Source organism: Haliaeetus albicilla, chromosome 19 (genome assembly GCF_947461875.1).
Source record: "Haliaeetus albicilla chromosome 19, bHalAlb1.1, whole genome shotgun sequence".
Taxonomy (NCBI): domain Eukaryota; kingdom Metazoa; phylum Chordata; class Aves; order Accipitriformes; family Accipitridae; genus Haliaeetus; species Haliaeetus albicilla.
Window position 1 is genome coordinate 544,849 of NC_091501.1, and position 21,072 is coordinate 565,920.

Consider the following 21,072-nt stretch of genomic DNA (forward strand, 5'->3'; position numbering starts at 1 on the left):
CGGAACCGCCGCGCTGCATAACGGCGCAGTGACGGGGTCGCCCGGCCGGTCGCCGGCTGCCGCGCATGTGCAGAGGCGTTGCCGCTCCTTCTATTCCGTTCCGTCTGTCACCTCACAACCGTGCGGCGGCGGGACCGGCACCGGGGCCGCCCTTTCCCCTTCCCCTCCGCCCGCCAGGGCTCCGGCTGCCGCCCGGCGGCCGCGCCCGCGCCCCCATGGAGGAGCCGCTGGCCCTGCACCCGGTGAAGCTCTATGTGTACGACCTGTCCAAGGGCATGGCCCGGCGCCTCAGCCCCCTCATGCTGGGTAAGAGCGCGGCGGGGGCACCGGTACCGGCCCGTCCCACCCAGGGGCTCGTGTGCCCCCACCGACCGCCGCGGCCTGGCCACGCCGCGCCGGGAAAGGCGGCCAGAATCTGCCCCGGGGGTGGTCTTCTCCCCCCCACCCCCGCCCCGGTATCGCTCTCCCCGAGGGCGCGGGCAGCGCTCGGTGGCGGCGGCGGGCAGGGGGCTGGAGCAGGAGTTGCGGGTGTGGGGGCCTGGCTCGGGGCCCGGTGCCCGGGAGCAGCGCGGGGCTTAGCTGCGGCATCCCTGCCGCCGTCCGGCGTCGTCGGTGAGGCCTCCTCAGGTGAAGACGGTCCTGCCTCTCTTCCTCCAGCTGCCCTTTGCTGCTTCGTTGGCGTTGTTTACTGAAGGCTAAATAAAACTGTTCCTTAGCCCCTGAAGTGAGGGAAGGCTCTGCCGCGATGCCTCGGCAACGAGGCTGAAGTGTAAGAAAGCCTTTGGCTGTTGACAAGGTCACTGAGCTCGAGCAGCTCCCTGTTGTGGTGAGGCTGGCTTGGGCGAGGCGTCGCAGGGCTCGCCGTGTGTAGCTAGCCACCTTCTCCTTCCAGAGAGGTCCTAAAAGTTTGTGGTATGTCTTACCAAGAATGTGTGCGTTTCCAGCTGAACCTTGGACTGGGGAGGCGAAGGAAGCTTAGGTTTTGCTTGAAGTTTTGGAACCATGAATTAGGAATGCGATGAGAGAGTGGTTTATACCTGTTACGCGTAGACTCTGGCCCGTGTCAGACCAGCAGCCTGTGTGAGACGAGAGGCTTCTCGGCAGGCTCAGTGTCTGAACAGATGGCTCTGTGTAATCTTGTTTTATAGTTTGTTGGCATTCGCTTCGCTCGTCTGTCCCATGAGGAGATTCTGTGCTTTCCTGCAAGCTTAAAATGAAAGTCCAAATAATTCTTAGCATGAGGTTTCATACACGTCAACGGAAGGCTTGCAAAGTTGAGAAGAAAATACTATAGAGATTGTATGTGATGCCCTCTGTTAGCCAGACAGCAACAGCAACTTTGGGAGATGTGTTTCCTGCACTGGATAACCTCAGAACTTTTTGTGTGGTCAGAGTTGCTTCTGTTGTAGCCCTCAGGGAAGTAACTTTTCACCTGTCAGTTCATAATAGCCATGTTTTATCTCATGCTAAGAGTTACAAATCTTAAGATATGGGTTACATGTGTGCATGATTTACTTGTGTTTGGGGGGAGCAGATTTTAACCAGTCTTATTTCAAAGTGTTGGTCCAAGCAAAGACTTGTTCAGAGATAGGTTGTCACTATATGTATCTCCATGCCAATCTTCACACAGATCAAATGAAGGCTTTTTAGCTGTTGTCTTACCCGCAAAGTCAATCTTGGGATCTTGTCGCTTTCTGAATTTCCACGTAAAAACACTTAGTGCATGACTTCATTTTTGATGCTTTGTATGCTAACCAAACAACAACTTAAAAACTTTATGCTTGCAATACAGTTTAGTGCTAAATTTCTAGGAGTCTGAGTAATGAAAAAGAAAACTTAAAAATCTGAACGTGTCTCATGGTAGTGTGGGAAGTGTTGCTAGTACTGCCTGGTAACTAGCTGAGTTCAGACGTGTTCATGGAACAGGGCCAACTAGGCCTGCGTGGTCACAGTGACAACGCAAACTGCAGAGTATTTGGGGTTATGTGGATCCAGTGACTGGATTGTCTGTAAAACAAATCATTGTTTGTTCCTTTTTTTCTTCAAGTTAAGTATCTTCTCTGCGTTTACACTCAGCTCTGTCATTCCTCCAGATTATTTTAGAAACCTCCCCAAGAGCAAAATGATGGAGAGAGTACTCCTGTTGCCTCATGTACACACCTTTTTTTTTTTTTTTCTTGAAGAACAACAAAAACTGTTGCTGCTTCTCTGTGCATCAACTTTAAGGTGGTCAATAGCTATTGTTCCAGTTTTTTTGTCAGTGATGTTCACAAACTGTACATCACCAGGGAAAGTCATAGAAGTTGAAGAGGAAAGGATTTTTTAGATGATTTAGTGCTAAACATTTGTCATCTCTACCTATGGTATTCTTTCCGTAGATGCCAAGTTTGATGGAAAGAATGCTTTTGCTTTGAGTGATCATTCTGTAACATTGCCTATAGTGAAATACATGTGTTTTAGAGAGAAGAAACAAATACAGTAATTGATTGTGCTAAAATCAATTCCTAGCATCCTCAAAACCAGAAGCTGAGATCCCCCTGCCAGAAGGAAATTAATTCCTTCTTACGGGGCTGACCACTGTGAGAGCATCACCACATGGTGTCTTCAGCTGTGCTAATAAGATCCAGAGGTATTATGGATTATGTCAGTACAGCATTCAAGGATCAGCTCTCACTACTAAGCGTTATCCTAACTTTTTCAGTATCGGTTCTCTCCATTGTCATTGAATAATGAACCTGGAAGGCAGAGCTATGCAGCACTGTTCATCGGAGGCTTTAGCGTGACTTAGTTGTGTCCCTTGGGCACTTCTTCACTTTTCTTGGCAAGTTTACTCTTTTTCTACCCATCCTGCTGTTGTTCTTATTTTTCTGTGAGCTTCCTGTAGTTTTTCAGTGATATTTCTATTCTAAAGTATACATGACCAAATACTGTAGTTCAATTGCCTTTGGTATCAGAAGCAGCGTATTTAATTTTTGTGTGCTGTTGCTCTACGTGCATCTTCTCTACAGGTACTGTTCCCCCTCTCTACCCCATTCTCAGTCTGTGAGACTACATTTGTCTGTCCAGCTACATGTTAACCTGAATCCAATGAGATTTCTGTTTCCAAGGCTAAAAACATAATCCAGCTGATTCTGTGGAGGGTAGAGAGGAAAACAGAATAGTTCAGCTTGCAGTGCTGATTTTGAGGTAGATGTCCAAAGGCAGAGAACTCTAAGGAAGATTAAAATTCTATTGCATCATGGGTTTAAAGAACAATGTCTTGCAGCTCTCAAAGTTACCCTGTCCTGTAGCTGAGGTTGTTGCTCATGTGACTCACAGAATGGGCAGGAGGTTAGTTTACCACAGCAGCTTTGGCTCAGTGTAGTATAAATTATCAGTGAGTTGATGGGGAGTTAGTATCCATTGACATTTTTAAGTGGTACATTCAGGTGTAGGGACTTAACAGCCCAGAAAGAATGGGCGCAAAAGGTAACTGCTAGAAGGAGGTACCTTCTGCTTTGTTCCTCTTTTCTAGACCCAGTGCATTACTCTGCCTCTCCTCCACCTATTCTGAAGAGTTTTGAATTGCTCCAGTGTGAGATTCCATCAGCTTTGCTCCAGAGCATTTGCTAGGGATTTCGTGAAAATCAAGTGCATTACCCTCCCCCAGTCTAGCCTACTTCTTGGTCTCTCTAGGCACTTCAGGGAGAAGGGAACTGAAGCAGGCTCTTCCCTCTCCATTAGTTTTCTTGCTTCACTTGAGCACCCTGGGTAGCACATAGGAGAAAGTGCTTGACTAATTAGGATAACTTTCAATTCAAAAAGGGCAGGAATCTTAATGGGTTGGCCTAAGGAAATTATGACAGTATGCAAAGCAACACACTGCTAGAAATATCCACGCTAGTTGACCAAATTGTATTGCTTCCAGTTCCACAGGAGACTAGTTCACTACTTTTGGGGGGTCTTTTAGGGTCTTCTGGAGCTTGCATATCCATTGCAGAGCATAGATATGTGGTTAAAAATACTAAGCTTCCTATTACTACTTTACTTCACAGCTGAGGAACAGCTGTTTTTCTTGTGCTGAGGGGTGGATGGCCTAAGGTCTGAATGGGGTAAACAAACTACCCGTCTCCTTATATAATTCCTTCGTCTCAGAACTCTTCTGCCCTTCAGTCTAATAATTTGATGAATATACAAATGCCACTTTCATTTGATATTTAAAATGCACAGGAATAAACTACATTCCGTGGCCCTCAAGATTAACAAATTAACTGTGCCAGTAAAATAGATTGGTGAATGTCTAATCTCCCTTCTGCTTGGCCTTCCAGATAAATCTAAGCATGGAAGTAATCCCGTTTGATTGTATTCTAAAATTATAGGGGCAGGCTTGCTTCTTTCAAAATGCCCTCATATCTTAACAATGACAGTCTCCTGAAACAGTTGTACAACAAACAAATCTACTTCATTCTCCGCATTCCTGTGACTAAGCTGAGGGTCCTGGAATTGTTTAATACATTTGAATGTTGTATTTTTCTCATAGGTTTCTGGCTCATGTAGGCACCATGAAAGTATTTGAGCTATGAATGTTACAAAGAAAAATAACAGCAAATAAAAAACCCTTGTTTTCTTGCCAGATGATACTCTGCCTCATTCAAACAATTTGAATCTTTGAGATGCTTAAACACACGGATCGGTGCTGAACTGGCATCCCCTCCTGAGTTCTAGTCAGTATTTGCAGGAAAGATCCATATAAGCACCTTAGCAATTGAAAAAAAAAAAAAATTTAAAGATCAGGTATGTGATCAGGTTTCCGAAGACTAACAAGCTATCACCCTAAACTCTCACAGATATGACACAGTAACTTTCATGTCCATGTTTGTGGTCTATGACAAACACAAGGTACCTTGACTTGCGTTAGCTCGTAATGGAAGCAGATCAAATTAAGCTGAATTGCTTCACATTTACTTCAGGCTGAGCTTGCACACAGGCAGTCAGGGTGGGACAACTGATACCTGGTAACCTGATCATGTGCACTAATTGTTGTATGATTAAGTGTGTACATCTAAATTTGTGACACCCTTTCCTGCTCAACAGCTCTTTGTCCCTTGAAATATTTAAGCTCTTTAGGCATCTTGTTGTTTCTCTGTTTTACCTGGATGAACATTAGATGCGCAAAAGAGTATCATCCCATCAGGATGTTCCTATTCTGCATTATATGCATGTGCATCATTTGGGTTAGCTTTGCTGTAGGTATTGAGTGAAGGGTAGTGCCTGCAATTTAAAGGCTTTTGCAGCTCAAATGGAAATTACTGGGGAATCAGATTTTTCTATATAGTTATAGACAGCCTCAGGTTCTGAGTAATGTGTTGGTTTTGGTGGCGGTACCAGCATATAGTTCTGCCCACGTTGCAGCATGCCATGGGAGTTTGGAGTGTTGTGGCAAGGAGTGGAAGAACATGAAACATGATGATGTCTGCCAGTATCCCAGATGGTATTTGCAATCCCTTCTTCTAGACCACTCAGTTGACTAAGGGATGTAAGCTCTATTGCACTGTAGGAGTATTTGGGGAGGCTCCCTGGCAAGCCTGACCTATTTTTTTAAGCTGGACAGTGTTGCCTGAAGCAGCTTTATTGGAAAGTGTCACTACAAGACCTGGATACAACTTTTGCCTTAGCACTGCTACAGCAATACCGTACTCAGGCTCTCACTTGGGCAGCTGGCTGTGGAAACAGGGCAGTGCCGATCCTTGCTTGATCGTACTGTTGGGGCTGGTATGTGTGTCAAGCCTTCAGAGGCTGCAAGCAATGTATTTTGTGTATAGTGGACAATGTCCAGAAGAAGGCAAGACATACCTCCTTAGTGCAGGCTGCTCTGATTGCTTTATGTGAGTTTGTCAGGAGTGACAGTGGTTGTGAGCTGTCACGTGTTCTGTGCAACATCTCAAGAGAAAGGCAAGAAGAGTCATATAGGAGGATCACCAAGAGAGGCAAAACTTCAGGAGGAAGATAATTGTGTCCATGAAGGTCTGTACAGAACCTCTTACATGATGCAACAGACAAAAAACATTGAGATTCTTGCTGAGCAGCAGGAAAGGGAGCTGCCCACGTTCCTCGGAAGCTGGTGGCCATTGACTTATTCCTCTGTCAGTCAGTTCAGAACTGAGATGACAACAGCCAGCTGTGCAGCATGGGAAACTGCAGCAGCATACCAAAAGTTCTTGGTCTTGGATGTCTCTGGGTGATACATATGTGGCCAATAATAAGTTTCTTAGGCATGGGATTCCCCAATGGTGGTGTCATTGGAGAGGCTTGCACTGCCTCTGACCAAGCATAGTCCACCAGTGGCAGAAAGGGATTTTATTTTGTCTGCAGCAGGCTGGAAAGCTACCATGGATGCCTTATTGTTATCAGTGCTGCAGATCTGGCATGTGTTTTCCACAATGCCAGCCTGGTTAATGTCTTACAAGAGCTAAGCAAAACTAGCAGGTCAGCAGCTCCATTAAGATCATCAAACCAGTGCTTGGCACAAACTGACCTAGCTGAGCAGCCTCAGACAGACCTGCCTTGGGAAGATAGGCAGCTTTACTTGCCAAGAGCTGTTCTGTTATTGCCCTGGTAGCTGCTGCCTGTTGTTGGCTACAGATTTTGTGTGTAGCAGCCAGAGGAGCCCCCTAGGGTTGGACTGCAGTTTGGTACAAAGTCCGTTTCCTGAATTCAGTTTGGGTTTTGTTCATACAATTTTGTTCAGAGAATGGCATTGGTGGAAGGGGACCTCTGGAGGTGCTGTTCAAGGTAAATCTGGCAAGAGCAGATTCTTCAGGGCCCTGGGCAGCTGAGATCTGAGTATCTCCATGAATGGAAATCCCACATGTTTTCTGGACCCCTGCCCCAGTGTTTGACCACCTTCATGGTAATTTTTTTTCTCCTCTTACTGAGTTGAGGATTTCCCATTTTCCAGCTAGCACCTGTTGCCTTTCACTGTGCACCTCTGAGTAGAACAAGGCTCCCTTTCCTCCATAGCCATTAGGTTGTTGTAGACAGCAACAAGGACTTTTGGCCTTCTCTTCTTGAGGCTGAACAGACCAGTTCTCTCAGCCGCTTTTCAATACAGCAGATGTTCCAGCCCAGTATGTCAATGTCTTTTGTACTGGGGGGATCCAAAAGTGGACATGGCACTCCAGATTTGGTCTCACAAATGTCAAATAGGGGGAAAGAGTCACCTCCCTTGAGCTGCTGGCTGCAGTCTTGCTAGAGCAGCCCAGTGTGTGGTAGCCTTGGTTGCAATGGTCTTTTCAAGTAGGTATTGTAATTGCATGAGCAGGTTCCTGGCAGCACCTGTGACATTGTCAGCATCTGCTGTAACTCTTTCACCTGCACACAGAATCTAGGTGCAAAGTGGCAACTTTGTGGAAAGCCTTTCATCATTGTTTGCTGGAAATGTGTGTGAAAGTAAATATTAAGATGTTCTTTTTCCATTTAGCATGCAAAAGGACAGGTATAATTCTAGTAAGTGCTGCCTTTGAAACAGTTTCTTTCTCAGCCCTGAAAGATAAAATTCAAGTTTCTAGTGGAAAACAGTGACTTATTCTGAACAAATGTGTAATAATTTATTAACAGATATGCAGAATGTTAACTATGCAAAGCCAAGCAGTAGGCCAGCTGCTAAAGTTATGGCAGTGTGCTATACCCTATCTTGTGTGTTACTGGTGAGCCTGCAGTGTCACTGGTTTCTGGCAGCTCTAGAGCACAAGGTGAAAGCTCTGATGGGGAAGGTGTAGAACAAGGGCCATGAGGATCAAAGAGCGCAACAGTGTAGGCCATGCAAAAGGGGCAGCAAATGCTTCTGAGATGTTGCAACACACTGCTCTGCTTCTGTCATCATTGCTACTATCTTTTGGCCTTCATCCTACTCCATGCCTACGTTTCTGTGTGACGGGTTGACAGTGAATATGCTTGCTGCCTGGCTGTGATCCACGGCGGTGACAGATCAGTCCACCTACTTCCAAACTGTGTGTGCTCACTTCGACTGTCTCTATTGTCACAATCGCCTTTTCCCTGCCTCCGTTCTTATATGACCCTCGTCTGAAGCACATACCTATCTCTGTGTCTAATCGCCTTCAGACTTGAGCAGAAAAAATATGGTAGTGACTTTTTATTCCTTACTTGGACATATAAACATCTTTTTCCCAGAACTCTTGAAGGATTAGCCTCATCAGTTTTGTTCTTCTGTTCTACCCAGTCGTGATGATGACAGAAAGTTGGTTTTGCCCAAGAGAAAGAACTCGTGAAGAACTACTGCTTCTTCGAAGTAGCATATTCACTCCTGGCACTCACAGACCAAAGCAGCTGTGACAGAGGAGTAGGAAAGGATGAATACCCCAAGAACCTCTGCCTACAGAAAGGGAAAGGCAATGGCAATGCCTCTGCCTCCTTGTAGGCCATTGATGCTGTGGCACTGATCTAAGTAAGGACAATCAGAGAATGTCTTTCCACAGAACAAGTGGGATAGGGACAAGGTACCCCATCACTGCTGCTGCACCAGATACCTTAGAAGAAGCTGGACACTGACAGAAGAGTGACCGTTAAAGTTTCAGCAGAGCAGCCAGCATCCTGGAGGCTGAGGGATGAAACGTTGCTCGGTCAAACTATCATTTAGCTTTGGGTCCCTGATAAGCTACCTGGGGCCCAGTGTGTAACATTCTGCCTCCTCTTTGGGAATCGTGGGGGAAGAGCAGGGGAATGCAACTGAGTCGAGCTTTGTTTTTACCAAACTTTTTTTTAATGAGTGGAATAATATATCGTTAAGCATCTGATTCCACCCTTTGAAAAGCAGTCACAGTGCACTTTCAGCATCATAAGCTGTGGGAATACAAGCAGGGTGCCTGGTGGAATAGTTGCTAGGGAGAGGCAAGGCTGACTGTGTGCTGAGGGATGCAGCCAAATCCTGAGTTAAGGTCAGTTAAGGCAGTGGCCCTCAAGATAGCTAAGAAAAGCCTGAATGTCATAAGCATCTGAATAAAACATTACAAAAAAGACCACAGTTCTGAGGCTGCATTTAAAGGAGGAGGATAATATCTAGACATAATGGCCCAGAACTCGGGAAGCAAGAACTGTGGCTAGCTTTGGGAGGCCTGAGGCTGGTGTGATGCAGACAGATGGTATCCAAACCAGAGCAAAGCCTGTTGGCCGAAAGTTGACCCATCAGTGCTTTCTGAACAAACTTTCACTAGAACAGTGCCTGCCCTGTTCAGGTGGCTTTTTTTATCATGGCCACAGTGGGTTTTATCTAGCTCTGGGAAACCTGCAGATGACTTCAGCAGATCATCACATCACATTCTGGTATCTAAAAGTTGAACAATAACAATAAAACACCTTGAAAGAGGTGCTGCTTGGGTATAAAGGATAGTGGTGTGGAAAGTGGTCTGCTGGGGGAGAGCACTTACACATGGAGGCTGACTAAAAGGGTCAGGAGCCTGCTGCAAGCAAGCAGAAGCTAGGGAAGAGGAGCACTCGGTCTACTGCTTGGGTTCAGGAGAATACCAAATGTTGGTATGCACACAGTTTTTCTGTTCTAAATCCACTTTTCTGGGTCTTGTGGACCTTGTTTGGCAAAATAAAGTTATAGCGCATCTGTCATAGCATGCTGTTGTTGCCTGCAAGTTTGCAAAGGGGCACGATACCAGGGACCAAGCCTTTAGGTTATGATAGATAAAATAATTGAGCCTAGAGCAGTAACAGCTGGTGACCCTTTGAAGAGAGGTTTGATCTTGAGACCCTACCATGAACATGGAGAGGTTTAGGTTTCCCATTTCCAGGGAACCGTAAAAGCATTTCAGAAGGGACTTTTTCTCTAAGACGCAATGATAGTATCAATTTAGTGGTGCCTGAAGCAAGTCTTTGCTGCTGTGTTCCATAAAACACAATTTTATAACTTGTATAAATTTCAACCCTGCACTTTTCTGCCCGAACTACCACTTAAACTGTTAATTTTTAAGGGCAGGGCGGGGGAGGAAAAGGAGGAAACCATGAAATAGATTATAGAGGCTATCACTACACATCATATGTTCAAGTCGGATCTCTCATCAGTTACTGAAAAAGAAAAGTGAATACTCAGTGCTGGCTAACTGCCTGCAATTATGAAATCAGTGTAAAATTCAACTCTTCTGGTTCTGACTGAAGACTCTAATTTTAGGAAAAGGTTTCTTTTCTTCGTCTGTAGACAAAAGCCCAAGGAATGTAAGCACTGACAGGACAGGATAGCATTGCCACCTCTGCATGCAGGAGGAAAAAAGTATAGCAGTAGTGTGGATGGAGTAGTTCATTTGAAAGAAGGACATTCTGTTTCTTTAGAAGCAACTCTGGGATGAGTGGTGGAATAATACCACAGAAGCAATTCTGTGGTATTACTGTCGTGGTGAAATAATAAGCAAGGTTCCTAAGTGATTGACAGAAAATAGGCTGGAATCTGGAAGATACGTTGCTAATAACTGTTCTTTTCTCTGCATACAGGGAAACAGCTGGATGGCATCTGGTAAGTGACTAGATTTAAATTATATAATGTGTGTTAAACACTGTGTGGTGTAGGAAGTATTTTCAATATGAGATTATATATGCTTCAGATCTTAAGAACATTTTGGTGCTGAAGAAAGACCAAGGCACTTTTTGTTCCTGAATACAGATTGACAGTAAGATGATGGACAGTCAAGTGCTGGTTAAACTTCTCCATTCAAAGCTCAGTGGACCCCATGAAAGAAGCGTTGGTAGTAGTTGCATTTTAGTGCACTTTTACACTTTTTCAAGGGTAGGATGTTGTCCTTGTCCCAAGCACTTTGTCTTCTAATTGCAGGCATGACTAAACATGAGAGCAGAAGAGTAGGTGGGAAGAAGGTATTACAGAATCAGGCCTTCTGGCACATAAGAGCAGTGGCTACATTCAGTTGCAAAACACCCCCCAATTTGCTATAATTCATATTAAGGTTTTTTTTTTAAAAAAGGCAAAAAAACCCCAAACCCTTGTCCATCCATTTTCCTCTCTATTGATCCATCTCCAGTGATTGTCTGGCCTTCTCAGTCAGCAGGGTCCAGAGTGTCTCTCTATCTCTGTGACTTCACCCTCAACCCTTTAGCTGAAAGAGGCTGCCGGAGATCTCATGCTGGTGCAAAAGTCCCTCTCTTCCTATGTTCCTTCATGCTTGGGCACCTAGCTAAGCGTGTTCTTTCCCAACTGCTTACAGAGTTACAGTAGGCTTGATAATCATTGCTTCCATATCCATTCATGTCCCAGCAGATCCTGTTCCTGCTCACAGAAATACATTGACCTTTTCTTTCAGTTATTCACTTCATTATGTCCTTGAGCACATAAATTTACCAGTGACTTATGTGCTAGGTTAAATATTTCCTTTGTTTTACTTGGCTTTTGTTCTCTGTGGCAGGCATACCTCCATAATAGTCCATAAGGATGAGTTCTTCTATGGCAGTGGAGGAATCTCCAGCTGTGCACCTGTAAGTTAAACTTATTTTTCTGGTAAGATAATTTTGTGATAGGGTTACCTGATCAGAATTGCTTGTGTCACTGTCCTTTAGGAAAGCAGCAAGAGGCTTCTGAATTCAGCCAGATGTGGCTGCTTGCCATGGTTGCCCAGGGCATCTGAGGAAAAGGGAGCATAGGCAGTAAGTTTAAGCCCAACTAAATACAGGTTGGGGGTTGCTTCTGCTGGTAGAGTCTATCTATCCAAGACATCTTCTGCAGCTGCATTGCCAGAGCGACACCTTGTCTAATTCTGTATCGATAGGTTTTACATGCAGACTTGGCAACTCAAGGCATCCTTTTTAAGATTTTAAAAAAAAAAAAAAATCACGGTGCTTTGTCAGACCTCTGTGTTCTTGGGAGAGGCAAAACTGATGGGCCATTCTTCTAAGGTAGAATTTTGCCATAACTTGGAGCTTTCAGCACAAAGAGCCAAGTATGCAAGCTGAAATGTAAGTTGCATGTTACTTCTCATTCTCTGAGTGCAGAACAGGGGAGGCCAGTAGGGCTTTTTCCTTGACATACATACCAAAAGTTCCTCCTTTTGTGCCTGGACAAGTCACAATAGCTATATTCAGTAGAGTCCTCCAAAAGCATTCAGTCTGTCCATTTAACATTGTCTTCTGGCTGTTAATTTTTACAGGGAGGGACACTTCTTGGCCCCCCAGACTCAGTTGTTGACCTGGGGAACACTGAAGTCACAGAAGAAATTTTTCTGGAATATCTTTCCTCATTGGGGGAATCTATGTTCCGGTAAGTAGCAACTTGTACTATAAAATCTGTATAACAAAAAAAGCCTTTAAGGGGAGGGGTGCAGAATGGAGGAAGGTATTATGAAACCAATCCTGCCCACATTACTGTATTATTCGGTACTGTCCAAATACGAGACTGGAACTGATGCACCAATACACAAGGAGGTACGAGCTAGGCAACCCTCTGTGTCAGCCTTGAGCTAGGGTGGGAAAGCATTTTGCCAGGAAGTCTTTCACACTGTTTTTTGTAAAATGGAGTAATGCCTGAAATGCCTTTGAGAGAATCACCAGGGAAAATGAAGGCACTATATGAAATATTTCAGTAAATAGTGCTTTGCCCCATGAGTCATAGGTGAAGTGTTTTAGTAAAGCTGCCAATTTTCAGGTGAGTAAAAGCAAGGCCTTGACTGTTAAAGAGTCTAGTCTACTTCTTGCAAGAATAGGAAACAGCAGCATTTAGCGTTCTGGCTATATTTTGATGTCAATAATTCCTTGTGATTTCTTGTTATTCCTTCTGTGGTTTTAATTGAAGAAACCTGACCTCACTTATCCTCCAAAAAAACATTGTATAAAGTCAGTGATGCAGAGCGATGTCACTTTCCACCCTGATTCAATTGAATTTGAAGGTGAATTGATGTCTGTATTTACCTATTTGCCTTAGAATTCTTTGTGGGGAAAAAAGCGTTAGTGTAAGGAGATGTTCCTCACAAGGGGTCTAAGTTTTTCTGCTTGTTAGATTTATTGCTGAGACTGTCTTTTTTTGTTTCAATTCCTTTCCTGTGGCACAGAGGAGAGTCTTATAACCTCTTTGAACATAACTGCAACACATTCAGTAATGAAGTGGCACAGTTCCTGACAGGAAGAAAAATCCCTTCCTACATTACTGACCTTCCAGCTGAAGTTCTTGCTACGTGAGTATGCATGCTGCTTCTCTCTGTAGGGTATTGCTTCCTGCTAATGCTTAAACACTTGACGGAGCCAGCTGTACCAGTTTCTGCTAGGTCTCTCTGAGAACCAGCATAAGATTAAGGGGAGGATGCTATTTGCTTTACTTCAACACTTACAACACTACAAGTGTTGACTGGCACTGACGTTACTAAGAAAACAGAAGGTTGTTCTTCTACATTTAAGTTAAAACTAGTTATTTTGTGATGGTCTCTTGCATGTGACCAGACAAGCATAGAAAGTTTCAGAAAATGGTGCAAGTTTTTCTGCCTTAGGAAACCAGGATCTGTTAAAGGTCACTTTTCTTACTCCAAGCACCGTAATTGCAGTGGAGGTGTCAGCTTTGCTTGTGAAGAGGCAGGGGAGATGTAGTTTTAAAATTAATGCTGCAGTTTTAAAGCTAGGACTGGATGGAAAAAGAGGATATGAAAAAGAGGAAATGAAGAATTCCTGCCTGGTAGTTTAGCTCAACCTTTTTTTTTTTTTTTTTTTTTTTTTTTTTTTTTTACCTCTCAGCTAGTGAGAATCCCAGTGGGATGATTTAAGCTCCATCATTTAGGTCTTATTTCTCCTAACAATGGTATACCACGTTATTTGGGAGACACATGTCTTCTACCCTGGGCTCTTATCGCTTCAGATCTCTCAAAATCAGATAAAGTCTATAACAGAGTGAGTCAAAGTGAAAGATAAACCAGGTGCTACAGATTGCAGCAGAAATTATTCTGTGAGTGGTGAACCATTGTCTTATCAGGGAGCTAGAGGCTATTCTTCTCGCAGTCTTTAATATTGATGTAGTACTTAATGGAGCACTGCAGTTGCATAACAGGGATTTCATTTGCACACTTAAGTAGAATGAATTACTAAAAGCCAGTTTCAGACACAGTATTACCACATTAGCAGTCTGGGTGTGTTAGGACTCAGAACTAGCTTGTATGAAATCATGTTTAAGATTCTTAGTTATTGAACAGTAAACTCTCTTTAATAGGTTAAATTACTTTGCTTTAGTTTGTAGTGGAAGTCTGTTCTTCAAATTTGCTTCTACAATGTTGGTTTGATTCCACTCTAGGAAGTGAGTGCACTTCAGTAGTAAATGGGAAAAGTTGTTCATCAAGTAAGTTGTTTGAGATGTTTATTTCTTTCCCTTCTCAGACCTTTTGGACAAGCTTTAAGGCCCCTCCTGGACTCCGTCCAGATCCAGCCACCCGGAGGAAATACCTTCAGCAGACATAACGGACAGAGCTAACAGGAGTGACCCAGTGTGCCCAGCCTCACCAGGCCTCTTCCTTTTTAAACGTGAATCTACCAGATTTCTATTTTATAACTTCCCATCAGAATTAACTCTACAGAAGTTACAAGACAAGTTTTAAAATTTCCTAGGGAGAGGATTTATCAGGGTGCATGTAAGACAATGCTACCAAAAAGATTGCCATAATTTCTAATAGTATTATACTAATTTATAAAGGCTGTCTTGTCCGAGTAGGCTGACACTTTCTAAGTAACTCCCATGCCGGTAAGTGGGAATTCATTCCGTAAGCATTCAAGGGCCCATTACACAATTTGGAGTAAACAAGGGGATGTCCTACCCATCCCTTGCAGGCTTGCATCTCTTTCTTCTATCACTGTCTATATTATGGGGGTATTTGCTGAAGTCTGTAGCAAAAAGGCAAAGGAAGTATTGGTAGCCTAGGAAGTGAAGGTGTCCCAGGATTAGTCTTCGGCGTATTTCATTGATGTAATGTTATTTGCTCAGGGGAAAAGCTGAACTCATCTGATTAGCATATTTGCAGTGGCATGGCTATGTGGGAAAGGTGATCAAGCTGAACTGTGTATCAGTGTCACACTCCAAAGTTGAAACTTTCAATGGGATTAGCTGTGTGTGGGAGGGAGGCTGGAACTGAAGGTTACAAAGGGCCTGGTAATGCTAGATCTAAGAGTTACGGGAAAGAACCAGCTGAAAGAACAGAATCTGATGAGTAGAAGTGGTAGAAAAAAATTTCACATGAAAGTAAAATGTTCCTTTTCTCGCATGTAAGCTTATCCACAGATAGACAGATCCTTGATAACTATTTACCTTTGCATAAGAGCTGTTTGTTTGTTTGTTTTTACCAAGCCAGAGTTACAGTACAGTAAGGCAGGAATAGCATGGCAACTGCACGATAATATAAGGTGGACCAATTCTGCCTTCAATATCTAGTTGCTTGCAGACACAGTAGGAGTTCCAACTTTCTTTGATATTGCTGTCTTTTCCAAAGCAGTCAAGCACATCACAGAGAGGGCTCTGCCTAAGTGTAAGAGAAATAGGTGGCAGGTCTCCCCAAATGTAAAGAATATGAGGAAGAGTAAAATTAAGCTTTTCTATGGAACAATGGAGTTTATTGGGATACATGCAGAAGCAGTCCTGTCCTTAGATTGACATTAGATTGTATCAATACTGCATCTTCTAGTTTAAGATTCTTATAGCTTTGCAATTATTTGCAGTGGAAGAAGATCAGGGGAATGAAAGAATAGGCACGCTGATTTCTTTCCATGCATGTAATTACACTATTTTCCTGAAAATTTTAGTAGCAGTTACATTTAGGAAGGAACATAAGAAAGACATCGGACAAACCCCAGAATATTTCTGATGCTCCATAAATGCGGATTGCATGTCCCAGATGCTGCTGAAAAAGCATCTATGCAAATGTATAGCCCTTTGTCCAGGGCTTTGGTGTGAAGAGTATTGCTGCAAGTTCAGTCCTGCATCTCAAACTTCCTGCACTGGAAACTTCCTGCATACCTAAAGGAGATGTCTTTCCTCTGCTGGGCTCTTTCTCCCAGAATAATACAGTTTGATAAGTTTCTCATGCTGTTACTCAGTGTGGACTATAATGGTTCATATTTTTGAGGGGTTGCAATGGAGCAAAACTGCAGTTCAGTCACTCTGTCAAATACTCTGTTGCCCTGCACCTTGTGGAGTCACTACACAGGTGGAAATAGGGTACTGTCAGTCCATTTTGCAGTTTTGTGTGTACCTGCTCTCAATGCACAGCAGTGGCCCTTGCAGCCTAGATTTTTTTTTTTTTTCCTTCTCATTCTCTGCTTGTGCCATCAACTTCTCCTTAAGCATTTCATTTGATGGGCTGGACTTGGAGACAGCTGTAGCAGTTAGTGCAGATCGGTTTATACAAAAGCTTTCAATCTTTCCCCATCAAAATATCCTGTTTGCAGAAAGCATTCTGTAATAAGTCATTTATGAATGCCTTTTTGTGCTTCTGGAGGAAGGATTGGTAAGTGTTTGTTTTCTGCTAAGCCGTAGCTTAGTTTTCCTGTTCTGTATGTATATTCTCTCCAGTCTTTTCTCATACCAGTTCTGTGAAGAGTAACCAGTCTCTAATCTTAACACACACACAGGACTGTGCCACAAAATGCTGTAGCACGTTAGAGATCTTGGAGCTTCCTCAGTTGGACAGGTATACTCGAGCTGATAAAGTGCAGCCCAACATCTAGGTATGCTGGTTTGGTACCTGCAAGCAGCACAGCTGTGGTTGCTTGTCTTTCAGCAAACTATCACTTCAGGCACAGCTGCCTGCGGTGGAAGCACTGGTGCCACAGTTTCTACCCCACACTCTTACACAATGAGGATATCCCCTGTATGTCCACCACTTTAGAGGTCCTGAGCCTGGTTTCTGCTTGGCTGCCTGCTTCAGGACTTTTTACGTCCTCTCGGGAGGCAGGAAGAAAAAGGAAGATGTTCACCCCGTGCATTTTGCAGTCTGCCTTTTCCCCTCCTGAGCAGCCCCTTTGCAGAGATAATGCTGCTACTTTAAGGCCACTGGGTAAAATTTCACTCGGCTATATACTGTTTGCAATAGGCAAGGAGCTCCGAGAGGGTCTCCTGGGCTTGGGACCTACTCTGTGTCTCGTGGCAAAAGAACTGTAGGAGGGACTCTTTTTTACCTGGTCTTACTGAGTAATGAGACCTCTGTACCCTGTGGGCCTCTTAGGAAACCCACTTTCTCCAAAGATGGTTATGTGTAAATTGCAGGACTGTGCACCCAGCATTCCACCCAGCCATACCTACCTGTAGGAATACAAACTAGACTGAGAAGTGTATGTAACTGTATATAGATGACGAATTTCAGCCAGCTGATTGACAAAGGGGCAGGGAGACTGAACTCCTGAAAGGGAACAGAGCCCTTTTGCCCACACTTACTGTTCTGTCTTGTATTGCTGGGGTTCCCCCGTGCCATTTAAAAAATGTTAATAATGTCTTTAGACAGAAAGTGATGTTTTGATTTTATTTGTGTTTTTTTTTCTATTACAATAAAAAGAAATACAGCAAGTTTTCCGCTTTGAACGTGTGTGTCCACACAGCTGCCCAGCAAATGCAGCTGACCAGAAGTCGTCATCTTCACTCAGATCCCAGCTGGAAAGTGCAAGATGAGAAACTGTCCGAGCAGTTTGTGTCAGGTGCTGCTACTGGAAGTAGCGGTGACTACTGCCCTTTGCTAGAACTGGTCGCAGGCAATATTCTTATTTAAGTTTGGGAAAATTTTGCTTCTGTAAGCACCGTGGTATCTTACCAAGACCACACTTCTGGGGCTTGACACAGCTTGGATGATGTGAATGAAGGCTGGACAGTAGGTGTTCTGTCAGCACGGGGTTTGTGCAGCCCTTGCTCATCTCAGCGTGCAAGAATGAATTGTCTAATGTCTGCTGTTGAGGAATAGGCCCAATAGAGCTTAAACACAGGAAAAGGCTCTAAGCTTTTCCTGATTGTCTTGATGCTACTACTTTCAAAAGGAAAAAAGCAGCTTTAAGAAGTAGACTTCATGCCTGGGTTCCTCTGGAGCTGCAGAGGGGATAGTGGTGAGGATTATGTAGCACTACCCATCAGGCTTCTGCCCGTGGGCTGGTAAGGAGCAGGGGAAATACCTGGCTCTGGGGAAGAAATGAATTCTGCTTGGTTCAGCCTTCTGAAAGTTTATCGATGGCGTCCAAATGATAAACCACACAGTTTGCTGTTTGTATAACAGTCTGTATCAGTGTAATACAGAAGAGGGCTTGTAACTGAAGGGGGCTTTAACAAAAGATTCATGATTGCGGTTATTTTGGACTGTGTTACTCAGATGTGGTGCTGGCTTGCTATTGTCGTGGCTTAACCCCAGCGGGCAGCTAAGCCCCACACAGCTGTTTGCTCACTCCCCTGCCCCAGTGGGATGGGGGAGAGAATCAGAAGGGTAAAAGTGAGAAAACTCATGGGTTGAGATAAACACAGTTTAATAGGTAAAGCAAAAGCTGTGCACGCAAGCAAAGCAAAACAGGGAATTCATTCCCCACTTCCCATCGGCAGGCACGTGTTCAGCCATCTCCAGGAAAGCAGGGCTCCATCACACGTAACAGTGACTGGGGAAGACAAACGCCATCACTCCAAATGTCTCCCCCTTCCTCCTTCTTCCCCCAGTTTTGTATGCTGAGCATGACATCATACAGTCTGGAATATCCCTTGGGTCAGCTGTGTGCCCTCCTGACTTTTTTTGCACCCCCAGTCTACTCGCTGGTGGGGTAGTGTGAGGAACAGAAAAGGCCTTGAGTCTGTGTAAGCACTGCTCAGCAGTAACTAACACATCCCTGTGTTATCAACAGTTTTCAGCACAAATCAAAAATGTAGCCCCATACCAGCTACTGTGAAGAAAATCAACTCTATCGCAGCCAAAATCAGCACAGCTATCAAATACCAGTACTCGCCCCACATAATAATACCTGGGAACACATAGAAAAGGAAAATCTTGACCTTAATGGCAGCCCTAGACAGAGTGTAAGCCAGCGCTCACAGCCACTTGAAACTTCAAACAAAATACTTGCCCTTGCTGCTAGGAACAGATTTTATTCATGATGACATCTGCTGCCTATCCGAGCAACAATCAAGGGAACACATCAAGAGCGGTTATATGTATTAAATAACCGAAACAGCCGCAGCCCTGTTCTCAGAGCTAACCCAGATGAAGGAGCAAACACAGCTGTCTGCAGCTGTGCACTTCACCAAAATGCAGACTAGACTCGTTCTGGGGAAACCAAGTCCTCACCGGTTGATACCCAGTGGCCATCAGGGCGCTGGGAGAGGTGTTTTGACTTGAGCAGAGTTTCTAAAGCAGTGTGACAAATAAGCTGGAGAAAGCACCGCAGGTAGCTCAAGTTTTGGAAAGCCCTCCTGGCAGCATAAGCCCGACAGCACTGTAGGAGTGCAAAAATGTGAACGCTGACCCGTATCTTAGGCAGCCTTCCCAGTTCTGGGAAGTGCCCCGAGGTGGCACTGCTGCCTTGCAGCACAGGGATGTACCTGAGCCGGGGAGAGCAGCTCCTGCTTTTGGGATGTCCAAGAGTAATGTCAATGCAAGAGGCAAGGAGGGTCTGACCCGGAGGAGAAGGCTGCAGGTGGGAGCAGCCAGGAGACTGGACTATAGGGCAGCCTGGGCTACGACAAGAAGCGAGTGCTGCTACAGCGTCTGGGCTGGAACAGGAGCGAGCTGGCAGGTTTTCCTAACACCATGCCTCTTCCACCCAGGCATGGGAAGTCTCGTCCTCGTACTGTGTCGTGGCTTATGAAAACTAAAGGCTTGCATTCCTGAAGCTCCGGGAGCTGAGCGTGTGTCTGACCCCACGACTGTCTTGTGAGAGTCCTGGGCGTTAGCTCACAGCTCTGTGCATGGCAGAGCAGCTCTTTGGCTTCTGGTAGCCAAGCATCCCGAATCCACGAAGGCATCTCTACTCGCTCTTCAACACACTGTGGTAGACACACTTTGAAATACTCATGTTCTGGAGTAAGCGTCCACACATTAACTGGTGAGGGATATATGTAATTACACCTAGACAAGCCCTGTAAATGAGCATAAACCTAAACTGAACTAAAAATTCAGCACCCAGTTGCATGCTAAGCAGCTGAGTACTGAGAAACCGTTCTGGGAGCTTCAGTACATCTGAGAAAAGACTCCAGCTTTCAGAGGTGGGAGCTTATAACCAGGGGCTGATCCGGAAGGCCCCAGAGGCTGTGATTTTGCAGCAATACCAATGCCAGGGCAAATACCACTTGTATACCCATCCAAGACTGCCTGACTCACTATGTTATGGAGGCAACTCGCAGCAGCAGTGTGGAAATAGCTATCCTGGTGACATTAACTGGTGGACACAATGAATGCCTCCCCCCAGCAAGTAGCTGAGGATGTTTTGGTAAACATTATCCAAGGCAATGGCACAGAGGTAAATTATTAACACTCTTTCTGTACATCCCCCTTTCATTGAGTGGGAGCAGGAAAATCAAAACCATGAGCAAAAAACAGAATCCATGAAGCCACCTGAATGCTGCATTTTGAGAGGAATCTGGCAGGGAACTGGGAAAAGGGGTTGCACAATGTCCTGGAAGGAAATAATACTGAGAAAAAACAATCAGACCGTAAAAAAACCCTCCCCCCCACCCCGTTCCAACTTAGCTCAGCACACTGAGCACCGTCTGGGGAGAGAAGGCAAGCTAACTGCTGAGCAAAAAGCATTGAATGTTCCATGGAGGTTGTTTTTGATGTCAGAAAATAATTCAGGAATTATTGTAGGAGATGGCAGCCGGGCAGGCTGTCTACCATTACCTGATACAGGGCAGCATAATACGGAGCCGTATGAATATGATCTGACCAAATGGTCTGATTAAATCCTAAATGACTCGTGGGGTAACTGCTAAGTGGATCAAAGCAGAAGTTACTGCAAGAAATAGGTTTGGCTTTGTGCAGAGGGGTGGAGGCTGAAAACTGCACTTCTCCAGTGAAAATATTAGCTATTAACAGCAGCCTGTTAGAAATGCAAGGTGAGGCATGGGGACTGACCGGGTGAATGCATGCTGCT

General features: G+C 44.6%; 1 protein-coding gene across 1 annotated transcript; it reads left to right on the forward strand.

The window, feature by feature from the left end:
* Nucleotides 1–5: 5 nt before the first annotated feature.
* Nucleotides 6–17,524, forward strand: DESI1 (desumoylating isopeptidase 1). Its single transcript, XM_069807107.1, has 6 exons — nucleotides 6–306; nucleotides 10,489–10,510; nucleotides 11,412–11,481; nucleotides 12,150–12,259; nucleotides 13,047–13,169; nucleotides 14,353–17,524. The coding sequence occupies exons 1-6, from the start codon at nucleotides 66–68 to the stop codon at nucleotides 14,444–14,446; spliced, it is 660 nt and encodes a 219-aa protein (XP_069663208.1). The 5' UTR covers nucleotides 6–65; the 3' UTR covers nucleotides 14,447–17,524.
* Nucleotides 17,525–21,072: the final 3,548 nt, after the last annotated feature.